This window comes from Cydia splendana, chromosome 18 (genome assembly GCF_910591565.1).
Source record: "Cydia splendana chromosome 18, ilCydSple1.2, whole genome shotgun sequence".
Lineage (NCBI taxonomy): Eukaryota > Metazoa > Arthropoda > Insecta > Lepidoptera > Tortricidae > Cydia > Cydia splendana.
Window position 1 is genome coordinate 6,399,635 of NC_085977.1, and position 24,719 is coordinate 6,424,353.

The window sequence follows — 24,719 nt, forward strand, 5'->3', positions numbered from 1 at the left end:
GTCGGTGAAGGAGCGCTTTTTCAGTCGGCTCACAAAAGTCCTTAACAGTCTTTTGTCAGGAGGCAACAAAGTGCGCGCCTTCAACGCCTGGGTAATGCCCCTCCTCACATACTCCTTTGGCATACTAAGGTGGACTCAGACCGAGCTGGACGCCCTGGATCGGAGGGTCCGATCACTGCTCACCACACATCGCATGCTACACCCACGCTCGTCAGTTATGAGATTGTACATCCCACGGAAGTGTGGAGGCCGAGGCTTCCTAAACGCCAAGGATCTCCACAACCGCGAGGTGTACAATCTCAGGAATTATTTCCTTAACAACGAGTGTGGGATGCATCGTGATGTGGTGGCAGTAGACAGGAACCTCACGCCGCTCTCCTTGGCAAACGAGAACTGGCGCAAACCTGTGGTACTAAGTACTGCGGATCGCAAGGCGGCATGGGAGAATAAGGTGCTACACGGGCGGTTCTACAAGGCCCTCACGGGACCCGATATGGACCTGCTCGCGTCGGTGAACTGGTTACGATTCGGGGACCTCTTCGGAGAAACCGAGGGTTTTGCCTGTGCAATTGCGGACGAAGTGATGATGACGAACAACTATCGGAAATATATCCTGAAGGACGGTACGGTCGACATTTGTCGGGCATGCCGCCGTCCCGGAGAGTCACTCAGGCATATCATTTCCGGTTGTTCTCATCTTGCTAACGGTGAGTACTTGCACAGACATAATCTCGTAGCCAGGATTATTCACCAGCAACTTGCTCTTCTATACGGCCTTGTGGACCGCGAAGTACCGTACTACAAGTACTTACCTGCACCTGTTCTCGAGAATGGTCGTGCCACGCTCTATTGGGATCGATCTATCATCACTGACAGGACTATTGTCGCCAATAAGCCTGATATCGTGCTGATAGACCGATCGCAGCGCCGGGCCGTGCTCGCCGACGTCACCATCCCCCATGATGAGAATCTCGTGAAGGCCGAGAAGGACAAGTCCAGCAAGTACCTAGACTTAGCTCATGAGATTACCGCCATGTGGGATGTTGACTCGACGATCATTGTTCCGATAGTTGTGTCAGCGAACGGTCTCATAGCGAAGAGTCTCGACCAACACCTAGAGAGACTCTCGCTGGGTGGTTGGATCAAGGGTCAGATGCAGAAGGCGGTGATCTTGGACACGGCGCGGATAGTCCGCCGGTTCCTCTCTCTGCAGCCCTGACCACCGGTAGCTTGGGCCTTGCCCCGCTGCTGGTTTTTTATAATGTGTTTATATAAATTTTTATTGTTTTGTAAGTGTTTTTATATTTTACTTTTATATTCATATTATAAAATAACCTAACTTAAGATGAGAAATAAATAAAGAGAATAAAATTATTATTACCGGTATACTGTTCACTCTTTCTACAATAGTCCCAATGCCTGCCGAGACCGGTTCATGGGTGTCTAGTGTTGTTTGTTGCGCTTGTGAACGGGTTCCAGCAGGCGTTCTACTTGACATTAAAGCTCTTCAAAGGGCTTCTACGTGTTGGATCTATATCCCCACGCAAGCCTATCAAAAGACCGGGATTTATAGGCCCGTGAAATCCAAAATGGAGGAACAAAATAATAATAATAAAATAAGAAATAATAATAAGAAAATGTAAACGCCAACGAGCCAGCCGAGTCTTTAGAGGACGCTAGAGTTAGAGCGACTCTGCAAAATATGTCGACACATATTGACACGGCGCTATAACTCGAACTCGATAACTGAGCAGTATACTTAAGCGAAAAAAAACTCCAAGCGGAATTCGTTAATTGAGATAGACGGTAGATATCGTGTTTCGTAATAATTCTTGATTTATAGAAGATACTGCAACGATTATCTACCAAAATATCGTGGCCGATCATGTCGATAAGTTGCCTTGTTTACACATACATTAACACTTATAGTTTGTCAAAGGACTGTATCATTTCAATCATAGACAGAGAGAATCATACACTAGTCTTACACTAGTACTAGCACCCAAAAGAAAAGGATGAGTATAGTTTTCCTGGTTCTTACTGATTGACAAATTGGTTTGACCAACTATATATGTGTTTGTTGCAGTGCTCCGCGGCTGCATGGGCATGATAGTCCGCGGCGTGCATGGCGCCATCACCACGCAGTACACGCTGGTGGGCACGGCGTGCGCGCTGGCGGCCCGCGGGCCCTCCGTGCCGCACGACGAGCTGGCGCGCGCCGCCGACGGCTTCCTGGCCTCCGTGGCGCTCGCCGCCAACGACGCCGTGGCGTTCGAGCAGGCGCTGCGGACTATGGAGACTGTGGCTGCTGGGAGGTAACTATACACACGCAGTACACGCTGGCCGCCCGCGGGCCCTCCGTGCCGCACGACGAGCTGGCGCGCGCCGCCGACGGCTTCCTGGCCTCCGTGGCGCTCGCCGCCAACGACGCCGTGGCGTTCGAGCAGGCGCTGCGGACTATGGAGACTGTGGCTGCTGGGAGGTAACTATACACACGCAGTACACGCTGGCCGCCCGCGGGCCCTCCGTGCCGCACGACGAGCTGGCGCGCGCCGCCGACGGCTTCCTGGCCTCCGTGGCGCTCGCCGCCAACGACGCCGTGGCGTTCGAGCAGGCGCTGCGGACTATGGAGACTGTGGCTGCTGGGAGGTAACTATACACACGCAGTACACGCTGGCCGCCCGCGGGCCCTCCGTGCCGCACGACGAGCTGGCGCGCGCCGCCGACGGCTTCCTGGCCTCCGTGGCGCTCGCCGCCAACGACGCCGTGGCGTTCGAGCAGGCGCTGCGGACTATGGAGACTGTGGCTGCTGGGAGGTAACTATACACACGCAGTACACGCTGGCCGCCCGCGGGCCCTCCGTGCCGCACGACGAGCTGGCGCGCGCCGCCGACGGCTTCCTGGCCTCCGTGGCGCTCGCCGCCAACGACGCCGTGGCGTTCGAGCAGGCGCTGCGGACTATGGAGACTGTGGCTGCTGGGAGGTAACTATACACACGCAGTACACGCTATAGTTACTGCGTGTGACGAGATAGATCGTGCCGCAAACGGCTCGCTCTCGTAAAGTCAATAGCAAAATCGTGTTTGGAATGTTTTTAAACAGACCTCAAACAATCTCGGCTTGTGATGTCATTATCGCAACTTAGAAAATAATAAGTAAATTTTATTGTACAAAAAAGGTTAAAGAAGAAATTATTCATTAGGATCTGTAACTTATTAACATCATATTTAAATGGTAGGCTCATTATTTTCAGACCGTGCATTTTTTTGGATATATCCCTATTGGTACATTTCTCCCAAATGCGACTCATTTTGCTTTTGTTCCTTAATAAAAAAATGTCACAAATTTGATATTTCCCACCAGATCTTGGTGGGCGCGCCTGGCCTGCCTGGACTTCGCGCAACCGCTGCTGTTCTACGGTCTGCCTCTATTGTGCGACCAGCCTGAGCTAGCTGTGAGAGCCGAGAACTTCACGCTCAAGCTCATGAGGGACCCGCGACTTGAGGTAACATATCGAACATCAACCGCTGCTGTTCTACGGACTGCCAGGCTACTGTGCGACCAGCCTGAGTTAGCTGTGAGCCGAGAACTTCACGCTCAAGCTCATGAGGGACCCGCGGCTTGAGGTAACACATCGAACATCAACCGCTGCTGTTCTACGGTCCGCCTCTACTGTGCGACCAGCCTGAGTTAGCTGTGAGAGCCGAGAACTTCACGCTCAAGCTCATGAGGGACCCGCGGCTAGAGGTAACACATCGAACATCAACCGCTGCTGTTCTACGGTCCGCCTCTACTGTGCGACCAGCCTGAGTTAGCTGTAAGAGCCGAGAACTTCACGCTCAAGCTCATGAGGGACCCTCGGCTTGAGGTAATCTATTGAATCCGCCATTGAATGTTAACTACTCAAATTATCAAAAACTTTCTTGCTTCGTCGTCAAAGTAGAATGAAGGCATAATTGCTTCTAAGGCAGGGGTCGGCAAACTTTTAAGAAGAGCCAACTGCATTAGAAATCACCAGTTTTACGAATGTCAAAGAGCCGCAATAAGAGTTTTCATTGGTATAAGAGATCGGAAGATGTAATTTATTTAGTTGCTTGAAGAGCCGCAATCGTACCCCCAAAGAGCCGCATGCGGCTCGCGAGCCGGGGTTTGCCGACCCTTGTTCTAAGGGTTGGTTCAGCAAAATCTGTCTGTTTTCATCACTATTTCATCGTACTTGAAATAAATATGCTTGTATGAAATGTTTAACAATTCTCAACGGGATGACAGCTTCCGCCGCCTTTTTAGTAAGGATCTGCTCGTTAATTATGACCATAAGATTGTAACAAGAGTTTTACGGATGTGTTCAGGTGCGGCAAGCGGCCGGCAAACTGCTAACGGGCCTGATGCACTGCGGCGCCCTACCGGACGAGGAGCGCACGCTGCGCGCGCTGACGCGCTCGTGCCGCAACAAGGCGCCGCTGGAGCGCCACGCCGGCGTGCTCGGCCTGTGCGCCTACCTCGCCTCCCGCCCCTACAGGTACATATGCTCGTGCCGCAACAAGGCGCCGCTGGAGCGCCACGCCGGCGTGCTCGGCCTGTGCGCCTACCTCGCCTCCCGCCCCTACAGGTACATATGCTCGTGCCGCAACAAGGCGCCGCTGGAGCGCCACGCCGGCGTGCTCGGCCTGTGCGCCTACCTCGCCTCCCGCCCCTACAGGTACATATGCTCGTGCCGCAACAAGGCGCCGCTGGAGCGCCACGCCGGCGTGCTCGGCCTGTGCGCCTACCTCGCCTCCCGCCCCTACAGGTACATATGCTCGTGCCGCAACAAGGCGCCGCTGGAGCGCCACGCCGGCGTGCTCGGCCTGTGCGCCTACCTCGCCTCCCGCCCCTACAGGTACATATGCTCGTGCCGCAACAAGGCGCCGCTGGAGCGCCACGCCGGCGTGCTCGGCCTGTGCGCCTACCTCGCCTCCCGCCCCTACAGGTACATATGCTCGTGCCGCAACAAGGCGCCGCTGGAGCGCCACGCCGGCGTGCTCGGCCTGTGCGCCTACCTCGCCTCCCGCCCCTACAGGTACATATGCTCGTGCCGCAACAAGGCGCCGCTGGAGCGCCACGCCGGCGTGCTCGGCCTGTGCGCCTACCTCGCCTCCCGCCCCTACAGGTACATATGCTCGTGCCGCAACAAGGCGCCGCTGGAGCGCCACGCCGGCGTGCTCGGCCTGTGCGCCTACCTCGCCTCCCGCCCCTACAGGTACATATGCTCGTGCCGCAACAAGGCGCCGCTGGAGCGCCACGCCGGCGTGCTCGGCCTGTGCGCCTACCTCGCCTCCCGCCCCTACAGGTACATATGCTCGTGCCGCAACAAGGCGCCGCTGGAGCGCCACGCCGGCGTGCTCGGCCTGTGCGCCTACCTCGCCTCCCGCCCCTACAGGTACATATGCTCGTGCCGCAACAAGGCGCCGCTGGAGCGCCACGCCGGCGTGCTCGGCCTGTGCGCCTACCTCGCCTCCCGCCCCTACAGGTACATATGCTCGTGCCGCAACAAGGCGCCGCTGGAGCGCCACGCCGGCGTGCTCGGCCTGTGCGCCTACCTCGCCTCCCGCCCCTACAGGTACATATGCTCGTGCCGCAACAAGGCGCCGCTGGAGCGCCACGCCGGCGTGCTCGGCCTGTGCGCCTACCTCGCCTCCCGCCCCTACAGGTACATATGCTCGTGCCGCAACAAGGCGCCGCTGGAGCGCCACGCCGGCGTGCTCGGCCTGTGCGCCTACCTCGCCTCCCGCCCCTACAGGTACATATGCTCGTGCCGCAACAAGGCGCCGCTGGAGCGCCACGCCGGCGTGCTCGGCCTGTGCGCCTACCTCGCCTCCCGCCCCTACAGGTACATATGCTCGTGCCGCAACAAGGCGCCGCTGGAGCGCCACGCCGGCGTGCTCGGCCTGTGCGCCTACCTCGCCTCCCGCCCCTACAGGTACATATGCTCGTGCCGCAACAAGGCGCCGCTGGAGCGCCACGCCGGCGTGCTCGGCCTGTGCGCCTACCTCGCCTCCCGCCCCTACAGGTACATATGCTCGTGCCGCAACAAGGCGCCGCTGGAGCGCCACGCCGGCGTGCTCGGCCTGTGCGCCTACCTCGCCTCCCGCCCCTACAGGTACATATGCTCGTGCCGCAACAAGGCGCCGCTGGAGCGCCACGCCGGCGTGCTCGGCCTGTGCGCCTACCTCGCCTCCCGCCCCTACAGGTACATATGCTCGTGCCGCAACAAGGCGCCGCTGGAGCGCCACGCCGGCGTGCTCGGCCTGTGCGCCTACCTCGCCTCCCGCCCCTACAGGTACATATGCTCGTGCCGCAACAAGGCGCCGCTGGAGCGCCACGCCGGCGTGCTCGGCCTGTGCGCCTACCTCGCCTCCCGCCCCTACAGGTACATATGCTCGTGCCGCAACAAGGCGCCGCTGGAGCGCCACGCCGGCGTGCTCGGCCTGTGCGCCTACCTCGCCTCCCGCCCCTACAGGTACATATGCTCGTGCCGCAACAAGGCGCCGCTGGAGCGCCACGCCGGCGTGCTCGGCCTGTGCGCCTACCTCGCCTCCCGCCCCTACAGGTACATATGCTCGTGCCGCAACAAGGCGCCGCTGGAGCGCCACGCCGGCGTGCTCGGCCTGTGCGCCTACCTCGCCTCCCGCCCCTACAGGTACATATGCTCGTGCCGCAACAAGGCGCCGCTGGAGCGCCACGCCGGCGTGCTCGGCCTGTGCGCCTACCTCGCCTCCCGCCCCTACAGGTACATATGCTCGTGCCGCAACAAGGCGCCGCTGGAGCGCCACGCCGGCGTGCTCGGCCTGTGCGCCTACCTCGCCTCCCGCCCCTACAGGTACATATGCTCGTGCCGCAACAAGGCGCCGCTGGAGCGCCACGCCGGCGTGCTCGGCCTGTGCGCCTACCTCGCCTCCCGCCCCTACAGGTACATATGCTCGTGCCGCAACAAGGCGCCGCTGGAGCGCCACGCCGGCGTGCTCGGCCTGTGCGCCTACCTCGCCTCCCGCCCCTACAGGTACATATGCTCGTGCCGCAACAAGGCGCCGCTGGAGCGCCACGCCGGCGTGCTCGGCCTGTGCGCCTACCTCGCCTCCCGCCCCTACAGGTACATATGCTCGTGCCGCAACAAGGCGCCGCTGGAGCGCCACGCCGGCGTGCTCGGCCTGTGCGCCTACCTCGCCTCCCGCCCCTACAGGTACATATGCTCGTGCCGCAACAAGGCGCCGCTGGAGCGCCACGCCGGCGTGCTCGGCCTGTGCGCCTACCTCGCCTCCCGCCCCTACAGGTACATATGCTCGTGCCGCAACAAGGCGCCGCTGGAGCGCCACGCCGGCGTGCTCGGCCTGTGCGCCTACCTCGCCTCCCGCCCCTACAGGTACATATGCTCGTGCCGCAACAAGGCGCCGCTGGAGCGCCACGCCGGCGTGCTCGGCCTGTGCGCCTACCTCGCCTCCCGCCCCTACAGGTACATATGCTCGTGCCGCAACAAGGCGCCGCTGGAGCGCCACGCCGGCGTGCTCGGCCTGTGCGCCTACCTCGCCTCCCGCCCCTACAGGTACATATGCTCGTGCCGCAACAAGGCGCCGCTGGAGCGCCACGCCGGCGTGCTCGGCCTGTGCGCCTACCTCGCCTCCCGCCCCTACAGGTACATATGCTCGTGCCGCAACAAGGCGCCGCTGGAGCGCCACGCCGGCGTGCTCGGCCTGTGCGCCTACCTCGCCTCCCGCCCCTACAGGTACATATGCTCGTGCCGCAACAAGGCGCCGCTGGAGCGCCACGCCGGCGTGCTCGGCCTGTGCGCCTACCTCGCCTCCCGCCCCTACAGGTACATATGCTCGTGCCGCAACAAGGCGCCGCTGGAGCGCCACGCCGGCGTGCTCGGCCTGTGCGCCTACCTCGCCTCCCGCCCCTACAGGTACATATGCTCGTGCCGCAACAAGGCGCCGCTGGAGCGCCACGCCGGCGTGCTCGGCCTGTGCGCCTACCTCGCCTCCCGCCCCTACAGGTACATATGCTCGTGCCGCAACAAGGCGCCGCTGGAGCGCCACGCCGGCGTGCTCGGCCTGTGCGCCTACCTCGCCTCCCGCCCCTACAGGTACATATGCTCGTGCCGCAACAAGGCGCCGCTGGAGCGCCACGCCGGCGTGCTCGGCCTGTGCGCCTACCTCGCCTCCCGCCCCTACAGGTACATATGCTCGTGCCGCAACAAGGCGCCGCTGGAGCGCCACGCCGGCGTGCTCGGCCTGTGCGCCTACCTCGCCTCCCGCCCCTACAGGTACATATGCTCGTGCCGCAACAAGGCGCCGCTGGAGCGCCACGCCGGCGTGCTCGGCCTGTGCGCCTACCTCGCCTCCCGCCCCTACAGGTACATATGCTCGTGCCGCAACAAGGCGCCGCTGGAGCGCCACGCCGGCGTGCTCGGCCTGTGCGCCTACCTCGCCTCCCGCCCCTACAGGTACATATGCTCGTGCCGCAACAAGGCGCCGCTGGAGCGCCACGCCGGCGTGCTCGGCCTGTGCGCCTACCTCGCCTCCCGCCCCTACAGGTACATATGCTCGTGCCGCAACAAGGCGCCGCTGGAGCGCCACGCCGGCGTGCTCGGCCTGTGCGCCTACCTCGCCTCCCGCCCCTACAGGTACATATGCTCGTGCCGCAACAAGGCGCCGCTGGAGCGCCACGCCGGCGTGCTCGGCCTGTGCGCCTACCTCGCCTCCCGCCCCTACAGGTACATATGCTCGTGCCGCAACAAGGCGCCGCTGGAGCGCCACGCCGGCGTGCTCGGCCTGTGCGCCTACCTCGCCTCCCGCCCCTACAGGTACATATGCTCGTGCCGCAACAAGGCGCCGCTGGAGCGCCACGCCGGCGTGCTCGGCCTGTGCGCCTACCTCGCCTCCCGCCCCTACAGGTACATATGCTCGTGCCGCAACAAGGCGCCGCTGGAGCGCCACGCCGGCGTGCTCGGCCTGTGCGCCTACCTCGCCTCCCGCCCCTACAGGTACATATGCTCGTGCCGCAACAAGGCGCCGCTGGAGCGCCACGCCGGCGTGCTCGGCCTGTGCGCCTACCTCGCCTCCCGCCCCTACAGGTACATATGCTCGTGCCGCAACAAGGCGCCGCTGGAGCGCCACGCCGGCGTGCTCGGCCTGTGCGCCTACCTCGCCTCCCGCCCCTACAGGTACATATGCTCGTGCCGCAACAAGGCGCCGCTGGAGCGCCACGCCGGCGTGCTCGGCCTGTGCGCCTACCTCGCCTCCCGCCCCTACAGGTACATATGCTCGTGCCGCAACAAGGCGCCGCTGGAGCGCCACGCCGGCGTGCTCGGCCTGTGCGCCTACCTCGCCTCCCGCCCCTACAGGTACATATGCTCGTGCCGCAACAAGGCGCCGCTGGAGCGCCACGCCGGCGTGCTCGGCCTGTGCGCCTACCTCGCCTCCCGCCCCTACAGGTACATATGCTCGTGCCGCAACAAGGCGCCGCTGGAGCGCCACGCCGGCGTGCTCGGCCTGTGCGCCTACCTCGCCTCCCGCCCCTACAGGTACATATGCTCGTGCCGCAACAAGGCGCCGCTGGAGCGCCACGCCGGCGTGCTCGGCCTGTGCGCCTACCTCGCCTCCCGCCCCTACAGGTACATATGCTCGTGCCGCAACAAGGCGCCGCTGGAGCGCCACGCCGGCGTGCTCGGCCTGTGCGCCTACCTCGCCTCCCGCCCCTACAGGTACATATGCTCGTGCCGCAACAAGGCGCCGCTGGAGCGCCACGCCGGCGTGCTCGGCCTGTGCGCCTACCTCGCCTCCCGCCCCTACAGGTACATATGCTCGTGCCGCAACAAGGCGCCGCTGGAGCGCCACGCCGGCGTGCTCGGCCTGTGCGCCTACCTCGCCTCCCGCCCCTACAGGTACATATGCTCGTGCCGCAACAAGGCGCCGCTGGAGCGCCACGCCGGCGTGCTCGGCCTGTGCGCCTACCTCGCCTCCCGCCCCTACAGGTACATATGCTCGTGCCGCAACAAGGCGCCGCTGGAGCGCCACGCCGGCGTGCTCGGCCTGTGCGCCTACCTCGCCTCCCGCCCCTACAGGTACATATGCTCGTGCCGCAACAAGGCGCCGCTGGAGCGCCACGCCGGCGTGCTCGGCCTGTGCGCCTACCTCGCCTCCCGCCCCTACAGGTACATATGCTCGTGCCGCAACAAGGCGCCGCTGGAGCGCCACGCCGGCGTGCTCGGCCTGTGCGCCTACCTCGCCTCCCGCCCCTACAGGTACATATGCTCGTGCCGCAACAAGGCGCCGCTGGAGCGCCACGCCGGCGTGCTCGGCCTGTGCGCCTACCTCGCCTCCCGCCCCTACAGGTACATATCAATCACAAGGCAATTTGAATTAAACAAAATCGAGCAGGAATCAAATTCAAGATCTGCCACAGCAGTTCCTGGACTCTCCTAGTTGAGCTATGAACCATGAAATTGAAGGTTGCGGACGCGAAAGGGTGTGTGCGTTGAGATCGGTTAGGCCGCGGACTGGATGCACGCGGCGCCTTTGTTTCGCCTTGTCTCCGTGATCGTTAGTGCTAGAAAGTAAAAGTTTGGCATGGATAATAATCAATCAATCCGACAAAGTGGTGAAATAAAATAAAAATATTTTTGCTACACGTAGTGTCACGTAGTAGGGATGAAATGTTTTTTTTTTCGCTTCAACCCTATGATATGGGATCTCGTTGGATAGGTCTTTCAAAACGAATAGGGGACTTCAACAAACATTTTTTGATAAAATATTTTCGCGAATAATCACTCCGAAATAAAAAAAACCGTGTCCCGACATGCTCTTGGCCAATTTTTCTTTTTTATAACGCCTACTTCTAACTGTCAATGTATATCCACAGCCTGGGTCCCCTCCTGGGCTCGGTGCTGGCGGAGCTGGCGCGACACACGTCGGCGCCGGACCCGGTGCCGGCCGCCATCCGCGCCGCGCTGGCCGACTTCCGCCGCACGCACCAGGACGACTGGCCAAGACACCGCGACCAGCTCACACAGGTAACAAGGGCAGCCCGTCGAGGCAGAAGAGAGATGCCCCGAATAGTGGTTTTGTCCGAATATTCGGCCCCTCTCTCGGCCGAAGCGCCGAATATTCGGCGACCGAATATTAGGCATGACATGCGAATATTTTGAGTCACAATTATTATTGAAACTGTTCGACAACAATTTTTGATAACATATATGTTTTGTTGTACAAAAATAATGAATGTAGTTACAGTTAATCAAATCAGACCCATGATAAAAATAAAATATTTTGTAATCAACAAATCGTCGGGTGACAAGCTAAAGTCACTAAGTACTATCAAAAAAATAAAGTAACAATGCACTTTATTACACTTGTAACACGGTTTATTGTCCAATAATTTCACTGGTGTTAGTGACTTTTGCTTGTCACCCGACGAAATGCTCAAACAAGGGTCTTCATTTACATTACGAGTAACAACTATGCAATAATACATTTTATTTTTTAATATAGGCTAGTTATTGGATATTTTTATTGTGTAATTTTTCTTTTTAGGTTGGTGCAACAGGTATACGGTCGAATAGTAGGCAACATTCGGTCGAATACCGAATATTCTGCAAAATGGCAGAATACCGAATAGTTGCCGAATATTGGTGGCATCTCTAGGCAAAACACAGTGTTTAGGCTAAATTAATTTTGCATCAAACAGAAAACTCTTCGAACGATGCTATTAAGCTTAAAGATTTTACCACAAATTAAATGTGTGGCATCTTACAGGAGGAGCTCGACCTGCTAGCCGACCTCACGTCCCCGCCCTCATACTGCGCCTAGCGTTCACACTCGTGGACCGATGAGTCCAGACACTCGTCGTACATTTATGGAGTTGACGGAGGGTGAAATCTTCGCACGACTCCGCTATTCATATCGAAAGAACATCAACGTCGCGTGGGCCATTCTACTTTTCGTTGTACATCATTTTTTTCACCACACCAGCCCGAAAAGGCTACTTTGCACTTCAAAAACTAATAGCAAAGTTCCATTTTATTCACATGTGAGGCAAAGTAATCAAATGCAAATTTTGAGTTGTTTCTTATGTTTGCTGGTAGAATAGACTTTTAAATGATGATTTTGGATGATAAATATTTAATAATATTCATTTGGATTAGATTTTTTTTGATATTTTACATTTAATATTTGCTTCAGGTTGGTGTGGTGAAAAATGTTGTGTTTCACTCGGGGGCAAATTTAGTTTAACCCTCGTGCTTTCAAACCCTCGCAACGCTCAAGATTCCATTTTTCAAACCACTCGCTACGCTCGTGGTTCAATTTTGGGATCTTTCGCTTGCTCGGGTATTAATATTAGCACGAGCGGTTAAACAACAACTTTGCCCCCTTGTAAAACAAATAACTATTGACACTTCGTGAAATGCATATTTTATAAAATACTTGGCCATTACTTTACTTTTCTGTTCTGTGACGGAGAATGAGGCTTCATTAGGCTATTAAGTAATCCCGATAGCTTTGTTCAATAAACAAATTGTTTTCCTACAAATAAAATTTAAAAATAATGATGCTTTGTAATAAAATTATACCTAACTATGTTATCAATGAATAAAATAACTACTGTTGGAAGTGAGATGTGTGTACGATAGACATGCTCTTTTACTTTACGTAAGACAAAAATAACATTACACAAATGTATAATTTTATTCGTACAAGTTTGGTTAAGTTTACTTCTTAAAATTAATAAGTGCTCGTGCCCTAGATCTTTGTAGAAGAATCTTTAAATATTTCTCCAACAACCTACGAACGAAATATACATCTTAAAGTAAAAGTGAAAAAACCTCAAATATACTGAACGTAATACAAAGACCAAGGACACTATTTATTTTTTTAGCTTTAACACATCTTGTATGCTGTGATGGTGTTGGTTTTGTAAGTTGGGTGGTGGATTCATTCCTTCAAGCTCAAGAGACCACATTGTGATTAACGTTTCATTTATTTTTCATACATTATTATAATTAATTATAATGAGGTTAGGCTATTCAATTTATTTTTGTAACAATGACATACACAAGTTTATTTTTCGGTTCTTTTTTGTTAGTGATAATTTGATAAAATATACGTGAATATTTTTGTGTTACCAATAATTATAATCCGAAGTTTGTTTAGCCAATTTGTAATAGGGTGCTCCTTGAAGATCTGTTGAGAAGTTAGGAGATTTGTAAATAATATGTATAAATATTGCATAAATGTTTATTCAGATAATAAATAAAATATATTTTGAATGGTTACATTGTTTTATTATTTCCAATCAGTTTGCAGAATCAAATGTCCCAGGCTTGTCAGTTATTATTAGATATAAGTAGAGTATTTCAGACTGTTGAATGTAACTTTCTCATGTAAGTGTACTACACGTGTACAGTCAAGAAAACTATTAGCTTAGCAGCCCTGTATATAGAAATGCACGTTTAGTTGTTTTGCATAAATCCTCACATAAAGTGACAGAGACATGCTCAAAATATAATTTGATATTTTACCAGTCATTTTCGATGAAGGAAAAAATCGTGAAGAAACCGGACTAATAAAGCCTATTATGATTACATGTGCCTGTGACAATTCTTGGAATTAGAGGTTTCCCGACTGCCCCAGGGTCATGTAGGATTTCCTTGTACATAATAGCAGGTCAGGTACAGATTCTGCAATGAGCAAGACCCAAAAATCCCAGAATGCACTGCCAGTTTTTTCTTATTATCTGATTTGTCCAAACTAGATATAAATTCCAAAAACCGAACAAGTGCCAGTCGGACTCGCCCACCGAGGGTTTCGTACTTTTTAGTATTTGTTGTTATAGCAGCAACAGAAATACATCTGTGAAAATTTGAACTGTCTAGCTATCACGGATCATGAGATACAGCCTGGTGACAGACACAGACGGACAGTGGAGTCTTAGTAATAGGCTAATAGCAAATAGGGTCCCATTTTTACCCTTTGTGTACGGAACCCTAAAAATGATCAATGAAATTTTGGGACTAATCAGAAACTATTCTTTGATGGACTGTTTGAAGAAAAGAAATTATACACCAGTATACCATTTATTTCATTTAAGCGTAATACATAGTATGATATGAATTAAATACAATCAGAATTTTTAATTAAATATTTCAATATCTTCCATACAATCACAAACAAAACTATATGCCTAAAACACCTAATAAAGTATTTGCTTTAAAATCTTGATGGTAGAAATTAATGTCCATTGTTTTGGTATTGACACTAAGTACTATACACAACCGTATCAAGCCTAGCGTGATATTCATAGATATGAACAGACCAAACTGATATTGATAAAACACGCTCAAAGTAATTAGGCCTTATGTGATACCCCATGCATACTTGAATCCATTTCCAAATCTACAGACTACAGCCTTATAAAAATATATTGATATAATGATTGGAGTTGACACTGTAGCAGCACCACTAATGTTATTTTCTTTCCTCAACATCTGAAAGAAAAAATAATTTAATTATTATAATTTGTGTACTTTTGCAACAATTAGATTTGAGAATTGACTTTGCTTCGGTTTTCTACTATTCTTCTTCTTCTTCTTCCTCGTTCCCTCAATGCTGAGGATCGCGACCACATGCAACATGTCTCCATTGATTGCAGTCATAAGCCAAGTGGACTGCACGGTGCAGGCTGCCGCCACTCGTCTTCTTCATGGTGTCAGACCATCTCTTACGAGCCCCACCTTGAGCGCGTTTGCCATTCATTCGCCCCAAGATGATACACTTCTCCATATTATTTTCTACTATAGTACAAGGTGTATCCTAAATCATTGGTGTACCCTAAATCTCTGGATGGGCCTTACGGGCACTAATAATGGTACTAGTTCAGCAGTGTCACTCACGAATTTGAGCGAATCATGCAGTCTAACGCAACTAGCTGCGACCAATCGCGCGCGTGATGCGAACTGATCAACCAATCGCATTGTAGCAGTGTCACACCACTGTACTGGCCCAATTCATGCCCCATTCTTAAGGCATGTAAGGCCAGCCCTGAGATATATGTTAATGCCGTAAATTCATTTTTTTAACAAAGTCACTGCCCTGGATGAAAATGAGAATGTATAATAAGAATAGGTACTTACTTTTACCATCACAAGCTACAATTTTGATTTTATCTACTTTAGCAACTTCTTGCACTTCTCGGAACTCCACATCATTCAACATAAAGGTCCACACATTGTCACAAAACCTGGAAATAAAACATTTAAAAAATATGAAACACAACAAGTTGATGGGTTACATTATACCTGGTGCAATGTAATTACATAATATAATAATTATAATATGAATAAATATACAGTGGTACTACTACTATATGAATAATACATTTTTAATATAGTAGAAATAGTATAACAATTGCATACCTGTAAGTATTTAATTTTCCGGCTTTAAAGGTTAATCTAGATTTCACCTTGTTGGATAAAGCTTGATTTATAGATTTGTCAAATTGCAATAGCACTCTTACTGCTAAAGCCGGTGTTATCTGCCCATACTGAAATAAACTTAATTTTAGCAACTCTAGAATGATAAGAGACGAAGTTTCAAAATAGGAAAAGTATACAAATAAACACCTGGATCAGTTCGTCAAGGCTTTCTTGTAATGTGTTTCCGATCGTAGTATTTCTGTACAGTTGATATGACATTATAAATTTGTGTAATTTAAACTTTAAAAGTACACAAAACAAACGCAGTTCTATAAAATGCTTGATTTTCTTACTGCGAGTTAACACAAAATGAAGTGAATGAAGTAACACAAAACACAATAGACAACTAAAAACTGAAACTGAACTGAACTGATCAGACAGAAATGACAGAATAGACAGACCACACAACAGGACCAACAGGTAGAACCAAGGACCGGAAAACCCCTCTTTACGGTTAATCCTATCCATTCGGTAACCCAATCGATTCGGTTACCGTATCATTCGGTAACCCTATCATACTGTTACCTGATTGTAATGGTAAGCTTATTGAAACGGTAACCTTAACCTTTAACCGAGTTAATTCAAAACCCCATCGCGATAGGGTTTTTGTTAGGGGTTTTTAACAGGTTTTTATTCGGTTATGGTAACCTTTATTATCGGTTGCTTATACGTTTGCAACATCCGTATTTAGTGATGTGCCGTCAGTAGAATACTAAAAAAAATAGTTGTTTTATTAATTGTTAACTTTCTTAATTTTGTTTTTTTTACTTTTTTGTTTATTTATTTACTATAATTCATTTATTTCATTAATGTTATTTATTTTATTAATAATATTTATTTTATAAATGTTATTTATTTTATCAATGATATTCATTTTATTAATGTAATTTATTTTATTAATAATATTCATTTTATTAATGTTATTTATTTGATTAATATTATTTATTTATTTTGATTATTTTGTTTATTGTATTTATTGTGTTTATTTCGTTCATTTCATTCATTTCATGTATTGTTTAGTATGTGGTTTCAGTTATTCATACTGCGACCTGCGACTTTCTGCATTATATTCAATTAGAATGTTATTCTGAATTAAGTTAACTTTTGTAGTACAATGTATATAATTTGTAAAATAAATTTCACTCCTCTTTTCAATGGTCGGATTGATTTGAATTTTTTTTAGCGTAAAAGTTGTGATTGTGATAGATAGGTAGGTACATTTTTTTTAGGAGCTTTCGAAACGGTGATGATAATTTGATAATGAAGCTACATAAAAAGTAAACTGCGAAATTATAATTATGATGGTTCAATGTATATTCCTTTGCCAATTAAGTATGTATTTTGTTTATTATTCTTATCAGCCTTGAGGTCTTACGTATGCTATCTCTTTCACACATACGGAAAGTGAATGAGATAGCAAATTACAGCAGGTAAGAAAAGAGTCCTACGCTTATCACTAGATTTGCAGAAAGTCGCAGATCGCAGCATGAATTATTGTATTGTATTATTTGGCGTGTTTCCACTTGAGACCGTCATTTATTACTCATTGGCAATAACAATAAGATTTAATCGTGGCGTGGTGAATTTTTTGACAGCATTTCATTTGAGACACGTGCGGTAGGCGGTGTGTGAAACGATATTAATACCTATTGATTTCCGTCTAATAATTAATGCAAATTTTAAATATCAGCTGAATTTTTAAAAACACAATGAGTCTCGGTAGTAACTCGGACACTGAAACTACATACTAATGCCTATTCCCATCTGTGCCCGGCGGAGAGAAATAGGAATACACCATATCGAGCTATTCCTTATCATACCTTTAAAAACACCTTTTTTAGGGTTCCGTACCCAAAGGGTAAAAACGGGATCCTATTACTAAGACTCGGCTGTCCGTCTGTCTGTCACTAGGCTGTATCTCATGAACCGTGATAGCTAGGCAGTTGACATTTTCACAGATTATGTATTGCTGTTGCCGCTATTACAACAAATACTAAAAACAGAATATTATAAATATATAAGTCCCATACAACAAACGTGATTTCTTTGCTGTTTTTTGCGCAATGGTACAGAACCCTTCCTGCGCTAGTCCTACTCGCACTTGGCCGGTATTTTATTTTTTACATTAAATTAGGCACAGTGAGCCATTGAAGTGTTTCGCTATCCACCATCCGGTCAGATCAGCTGAATTGTACCTGATGATTTAGTTATCACATTAAAAGCAATACGGGTATCGACCAACACAAAGACTATGCGGCAGTAAATTAAAGTAATAAAATTAGGTATAAATTAGACAAGAAACTATTATTATTTACTTCTATCTATACGGCACCCAGACTGCATTTTAATCCAGGAATATTATTAAGAATATAAAATCATGATTACATTTACTTGATTAAGAATGAGATTATTCTTATTAAATTTGTTCACATACGTTTATTATTTCCGATCAAAATTATTGGAATAATTTTGACGGAAATAAAATCAACGTGATTTTATTCTTAGGAATTCTTATTCAAATAATGATTTTATTCTTGAATGCCCAACACTGCTTACTAAGTATGTATCTATTTAATTTAATCAAAATTATTTCACCTAGGTACCAATGTTACAGATACTCAATAAATATAATGAATTCTGGTATTAATGAAAGATTTGAAGTATTAAAATAAGGTTATCACTGCTATAGATAATATATATATATTCTGCTCGCTGCATTAAGCAAAACAAGGTAAATTACGACTTTTAGCTGACACAACTCACCGCATCTGAAAACGTTTAAAAGTAGTTGCTTATTATAAAATAAGCCCATAATAACTACCTATTATGTCATTTGTCAACAATGGTTAAATATCTACCACACTACCACAATCCGCTAACGCATGTATCTTTATCACAAAGTGATTTATTTAATCACTCTATCTAAAGATAAACTATACCTACCAGTAAAATTACTAGTTAGGTTAAAATATTTCCTTAAATCAGTCTTTACTCTGTATGTACATACCAAGTTCGAACCCGAAAATAGAAAAATAATATCTAAGTAGCATTAAAAATATAACTAAATAATAGCAGATATTGCTAGGATAGGATGGTGTTTACTTGCAGCAAGCCCTTTTCTAAAAATTCCAAACTAGAATTGCTCCGAAATGAACAAAAACAATAAGAACACACAGGTATAAAGATAAACAAAGGAATGGCCGCGCTGCGGCTGTCGCTCCAAAGTAATACTGTAATCGCTCAATAATGTTTTCAATTTTAGCTTAAGGACTCAAAGTACAATATTGTTTGAATTGACAATAAGCGAAGTTACCGACAAAAAAACATGTTTGTGCTGGAGACTTAATAGACCGCCCATGCCAACCACGGTTATTCAATAATAAGTTCAATTTATGTGTGCGTAAAGATTACAATCGTTTGAACTGGTTCAAAACCTTATTATGAGGTAACTGAATCGACTGGGTTTTTATTTCGGTTACCGGTAACCGAGGTTAACTCGATCTGATACGGTTACCGAATCAAAGTGTTACCTTATCAGACGGTTACCGTTATGGTAGGGGTTTTTATAACCACTTTTAAAATAACCCTATGAAAAACCCCGGTTAAGGTAACCGGTTCCGGTCCCTGGGTAGAACAAGCGAGATACATACTGTCAAAAAAGTCAATACGTAAAGTGTACTCTATTTATATTGAGTTAAAGATTAATTTCACTTGGTAAGGGAGAATACGTGCCGAGCAAGAGTCGTGAGGGCATGAATCTAGTATTTTAACTGGATAAGGCATGTTGGGGGGGAATGAGCGAACGGGATAGTCCTATGTATCTTTCAGTAGGAGTAGCAGCAAAAGCGCTATTATTGTTTGTCCTTGTCACAGTCTCACATTTTTTTTATTCCCCACCAAAGAGAATATAATCACTACGTTTTTCCCCACCTTAAATTAGTATAGGCTATGGTGGGCAGCAAATAAATTCGTCCAATCATATAGATGGTCAAGCAAATCTTGTCAGTAGAAAAAGGCGCGAAATTCAAATTTTCAATGAGACGATATTCCTTCGCGCCTACATTTTTCAAATTTGTCGCCTTTTTCTACTGACAAGATCTGCTTGACCAACAATAGTGTCGCATTGCCTATGTTTTGTCCCTCACGGAGGCACGCGTATACCGCTTCTATAGGATCCTAACTTCTATGCATGAGGGAGACCTCTGTCTCTGTCCCTTTCTAAATGTTGCCATTAAAAAAAAATTAAGACCTCCCATTATTGTAGGTGGTGCCCGTGGTGGCTGTGCAAACCAATCAAATTTCAGTGTCCACTTTTCCATTTTAAGAAAACCAGTTTTACCGCAATAAAACCATCCTCTCTAGCTTCGAAAATCACATGACAGTCATCTTTTGTGTAAATTAATTCCTGTAAACCCACTGTCAGAAAAAGGCGCGAAATTCAAATTTTCAATGGGACGATAACCATTCGCGCCTATTTTTTTTTAATTTGCCGCTTTATTCTACTGACGGGAACGGGCTAAAAGCGCGGACAGACTAAGGGTCGGTTGCACCAAACTGTTCGTATCGTTAAAGAGTTCGCTAAATTTTTATGTATGGAAAGTTTCATAATAAAGCGCCGGGGCGCGCCGGCTGATGTTGATCAGTCTGTCAAATGTGGTTGGTGCAACTGGCACTAAATTAGATAGCGGAGAAGCAGAGCTGGGCTATAACCACGAAAATCGAAGTTCGCAAATTGCGGGCATTTTTCTCTGTCACTCTAATTACGCCTTCATTGGAGTAAAAGAGAAAGATCCCCGCAATTTGCGAATTTCGGTTTTCGCGGTAGCCCCTCTGACTCCAGTCTGTCTGTTGCAGTATGCAACTATGAAAATTCCAATTAGCAGCATTTAATTCAAAACCACATAACACCAGTATATGATTTATTTATTTTAAAAATACACACATAACATAACTTGATATGAATTAAATACAATCAGAATTTTAAATGAAACATTTCAATTTATTCCATACAATTACGAAAAATCCTAATAAAGTTAAGTACCTATACCTATTTTGTCTTGAATTGTGAAGCAATGGAAATGCTTGTCCCTTGCTTTGGTATTAACACTACACAACACAACACAACACAACACCAATGTCAAAAGTCTTATTTAACCTCATAATCATAAATCACAACAAACCAAACTGAAATATTAACAAAAGGCCCTCAATGCAATTAGGCCCTGAGTATTTATACTGATGCACACCTGAATCCATTTTCAAAACTAGAGCCTTACGAAAATATTTTGAGATAATTATTGGAAGTAGACACTATACCAGCACCACAAATATTATCTCCTTTCCTCAACATCTGAAACAAAAAATATATTCGATTAGTGTGTTCTGCAATAACAAAATGCAGTCTGCGAAAATCGACTACACACTCGCGTTCGCGGCTTCGCCCGCGATTCACGCGCATAGTCTGGAGGGGGCTTAAGAATTGACTCAGCAAACCCATATGTGAATTTGCGCATGTAAATAACTAAAAAAGATTGATACTTGATTGCTATAACTGAAAATTGTGCCTCTAATTTAAAAATATTAAAGAGACATCATAATAGATCATGGCATATTGTAGTATCACAAAGTCAAAGAACTGGTGCAAGATAGGGAAAGCTGGAATATACTCCACCAACAAGAGTAAATAACTCTTAACACATTCAGCGCCAAGAACCCGACTGTCAGGTACACTGTTCGTAGCGACTACGTGCTCCAAACGGCGAAACCGTGGCTACGCGCTACGAGCGTAACCCATAGCACTTAGTGGCAATGAATGTGTTAAGTTAATAATGAAATATGTTGTGCAGTATTAGGTAGATTGAGGCCAGAAATTAATACTCGCACAAATACGGTTCTTTATATATTAATCTGCATTTCGGTTTGCTAAGTGGTGGAGCCTAAATCAATTATTTTATCTACTTACTTTTACCATCACAAGCTACAATTTTGACTTTGTCTACTTTAGCAACTTCTTGCACTTCTCGGAACTCCACATCATTCAACATAAAGGTCCACACATTGTCACAAAACCTGGAAATATAAATAAATAAATGATTTAAATAATATTAAAACAACAAGTTGGGTGGCTGGTTAGTGGGATGGATTACAACTTTACAATATTATACCTGTTACGTTGTACATAATTTAATTCCAATAGAATAACAATTTTCATACCTGTAAGTATTTAATTTTCCGGCTTTAAAGGTTAATCTAGATTTCACCCTGTTGGATAAAGCTGTATTTATAGATTTGTCAAATTGTAATAGTACTTTCACTGCTAAAGCCGGTGTTATCTGCCCATACTGAAATAAAAATAAAATTCATTTTAGCGACTCTAGAATGTTATGAAACGAAATTTCAAAACAGGAAAAGTATACAAATAAACATCGACCTGGATCAGTTCATCAAGACTTTCTTGTAATGTGTTTCCGATCGTAGTATTTCTGTACAGTTGATATGACATTATAGATTGTGTAATTTAAACTGAAATACACAAGACAAACGCACTATTTCAAACAATATTCAACGGGATAATCTGAATTTCGACGCCACTATTATGATAGAATAAAAACGAACGATTGCATTAAAATGAAATCACATACTAATCACAGATTATTAATATGTAGCTAGCGTAATCATGAAGTTATATTGTTTAAACTGGAGCGAGTTGTCACTTTTTTTGCCATACTAATTTGAACCTTATCACCGAGACAGAATGTTGTTCGTACCAGACTAGAGAAAACGGTCCACATGAGATAGAAAACCCGAGCCCTGTGTCTCACTCGCACATGTTGCCAATGTTAAAAAGATACCATTGTGGTAAAAATTATATCAATATACTACTGAAATTCATTACCTTCTTATACTATTTTAGTGCTATATTCCAATTACAGTTCTGATATCTTTTAAGTAATTTGCTAATTATTATGATGTTAATATTATTAACTGATTAAGCCAAGTATGTGCGCAACAAAAAAAACAGTAAATTGAAAATGGTAGAAATTGTAGTAACTTTGAATATTAATTGGTATCCCCAACTTGATGACGATTAGGGTGACCATGATGTCGGTACGATTTGGATCGGTCTTACAAAATTGTTATTTCATACTTAATGTAAAAATAACTTTACCTAAATAGTATACTAATAAATAAATAAAGATATACTTATTTCGGCATGTTTAATTATTCGATTCACGTAATGAGAGCTACATAATTGCCAAAAATTAAATCCGAAGTCCTTGGACATTACAGACTCATATTTATACATAATATTTAATTACTGAAACGTTAATTCTAACTATTTATATATATGTAATCGATTCTATATAGGTTGAGCCGACATTTCCGTCAGTATACAAAAGCGGCAAATTTGAAAATTTTGTTTCAATTACAGATCTACGATGACGCTTAAAGAATAGCTAAAGTACGCAAAAGGGAAGTCATCACGTATATGAACACACCATGAGTATGATATTGATAGTGATAGGTATTTTGTTAAATTATGAATTATGAAGAGCATAAATAGTGTAGAATGCCGGTTTACACAGTTAAATGTAAGTTTTTATTTCGTCGTGTGCTAATATTTTATCATTTTAGTCAATAATCAAGATAATTTCGTGTAAAAACATAAATTGTTACGCTACGCTAGGGCTTGACAAAATGACTAGTATCGATAACCAGTGGGCATAGTAATAATATAAATTTATTTGCGTTGCAAGTGTTGAAAGTAGGAATTAAATTCGCAACGAGTGGTGATAAATTAAAACACGACCGAAGGCAGCGTTTTTAATCGATACGATTTGCGAATTACCAAGTACAACTACAACGTTTTACCCGACCCTGAATATCTGTCTCGCTCTCTCTTATAGCTGTCTTTGATAGAAATAAATAGAAATAGAAAATATTTATTTGGCGTACAAAAACATACCTAGATTACGGTAAGTACAACATAAAGTTAAGAATACAGTAAACATACACCAAATAGGATGCCGCTCAGCATAAGCAGTGTCTGTAAGACACTACGCTGGTTTTCACCCAATACGTACGATGGACGTACGGCGGACCACCTTCCTCACAATCAACCATGATCACATTGATCGCGATCCAATACGCCCATCCCATCTGTAACAGCTTTTATAACTTTATAACTACTAAATTAAGTAAGGTTGTGTGAAGCGTTTTACAGAAGAGAAAAAAACTTTATCCATCTCTTTTCTGGGGCAATTATACTAGCATAGGGAAAATACAGTATGTTTCTCTCTGATTATGCACGAATGAGAAAAGATCCTGGCCAAACTATACATTCCATCTTATGCTAATATCCCACATTCATATGACTTATGGTCACCCTAATTAGAAAGAGATGGAGGGCTCAGGTTTGACATCTCATGTGGACACACTTTTTGGCCAGTGTACACTATCCAGTTTACTCTCTACGTCCGTGAGCGTAATATGTAGTGCGTACGTTACAAACAAACAAACAAACAAACAATTTATTTATTTGCAAAAAAGGGTAATTACAGGTCTTATTGTTATACAGTATTATGTTCCACCTTTTCAGCTGTGTACAAACAGCATGCAAATCCTTAAAGGCATCTTAAAAAATATGTAGTTACATTTGAAAGCTTTAACATTTTATTAAAATTATCAAATACTTTATAATTACCTACAGCCATTTATATAGTTTTAACCATAACCAAATCGATTACAGATAACATTTATTTACAAATTTACACAGGTCGTTACTTAATCTACGTTATTTAAAAAATCTTGTATACTATAGAAACACCGATCAAGAAGCCAATTTCTTAAAGTTTGCTTAAACTCATTGCCTTCGAGAGCTTTTATTTGAACAGGCAACTTGTTAAAGATCACAATACTCATATTAAAAGCATTTTTTTTATAAATGCTGGTCATACATCGTGGCTGATTGAGGACATTTTCATATTGTGGTCGTGGATTAGCACAAAACAAGTCTGAACGCTTTACGAAATAATTTGGAAATTGCTTAACAAAAGTACAAATTTTTAATATATATATGCAAGCCAAAGGCAAGATGTTGAACTGTTTAAACAAAGGTCTACAACTGCTGTCTACAGGAGCATTTGCAATTACACGTATACATCTCTTTTGAAGCTTGAATGCCCTTTCAACATCCACAGAGTTACCCCATAGG

At 46.6% G+C, this 24,719-nt stretch overlaps 3 protein-coding genes across 5 annotated transcripts in view; 1 reads left to right on the forward strand and 2 right to left on the reverse strand.

The window, feature by feature from the left end:
• The window catches only part of LOC134799425 (proteasome activator complex subunit 4B-like), a 56,393-nt gene extending 43,087 nt beyond the window's left edge, over positions 1 to 13,306 (forward strand). Inside the window, exons 26-30 of the mRNA XM_063771828.1 lie at positions 2,087 to 2,315; positions 3,364 to 3,505; positions 4,350 to 4,519; positions 10,897 to 11,047; positions 11,790 to 13,306. Of these exons, the coding sequence (XP_063627898.1) occupies positions 2,087 to 2,315; positions 3,364 to 3,505; positions 4,350 to 4,519; positions 10,897 to 11,047; positions 11,790 to 11,843 (746 nt within the window). The 3' untranslated portion in view covers positions 11,844 to 13,306. The remainder of the gene's footprint in view (positions 1 to 2,086; positions 2,316 to 3,363; positions 3,506 to 4,349; positions 4,520 to 10,896; positions 11,048 to 11,789) is intronic.
• LOC134799417 (transcription initiation factor IIA subunit 2-like) overlaps positions 1 to 15,815 on the reverse strand; it is a 215,563-nt gene extending 199,748 nt beyond the window's left edge. For 2 of the 3 annotated variants that reach the window (XM_063771819.1, XM_063771818.1), the window contains exons 1-3: positions 15,653 to 15,815; positions 15,446 to 15,573; positions 15,164 to 15,270 (exon numbers count right to left, since the gene is read on the reverse strand). In XM_063771819.1, coding sequence (XP_063627889.1) covers positions 15,164 to 15,270; positions 15,446 to 15,573; positions 15,653 to 15,724 — 307 coding nt within the window. In that variant the 5' untranslated portion in view covers positions 15,725 to 15,815. Of the gene's footprint in view, positions 1 to 14,321; positions 14,519 to 15,163; positions 15,271 to 15,445; positions 15,574 to 15,652 lie in introns of those variants that run through there. The other variant, XM_063771820.1, reaches the window with a different exon arrangement.
• Positions 15,816 to 20,409: 4,594 nt separating this feature from the next.
• LOC134799210 (transcription initiation factor IIA subunit 2) lies at positions 20,410 to 22,128 on the reverse strand. The gene is made up of 4 exons (XM_063771599.1): positions 21,936 to 22,128; positions 21,719 to 21,846; positions 21,468 to 21,574; positions 20,410 to 20,855 (listed from the first exon to the last, which is right to left on the reverse strand). The coding sequence occupies exons 1-4, from the start codon at positions 22,005 to 22,007 to the stop codon at positions 20,836 to 20,838; spliced, it is 327 nt and encodes a 108-aa protein (XP_063627669.1). The 5' UTR covers positions 22,008 to 22,128; the 3' UTR covers positions 20,410 to 20,835.
• Between the last annotated feature and the right edge of the window lie 2,591 nt (positions 22,129 to 24,719).

Bases quoted from the DNA above. Each gene is read 5' to 3' on its own strand.
- LOC134799210 (XM_063771599.1), bottom strand. From the start codon at position 22,007: ATGTCATATCAACTGTACAGAAATACTACGATCGGAAACACATTACAA. The intron at 21,847-21,935 runs GTCGATGTTTAT...TTTTTATTTCAG, and splicing joins GTCTTGATGAACTGATCCAG to TATGGGCAGATAACACCGGC. The intron at 21,575-21,718 runs GTATGAAAATTG...TTATATTTCCAG, and splicing joins GGAAAATTAAATACTTACAG to GTTTTGTGACAATGTGTGGA.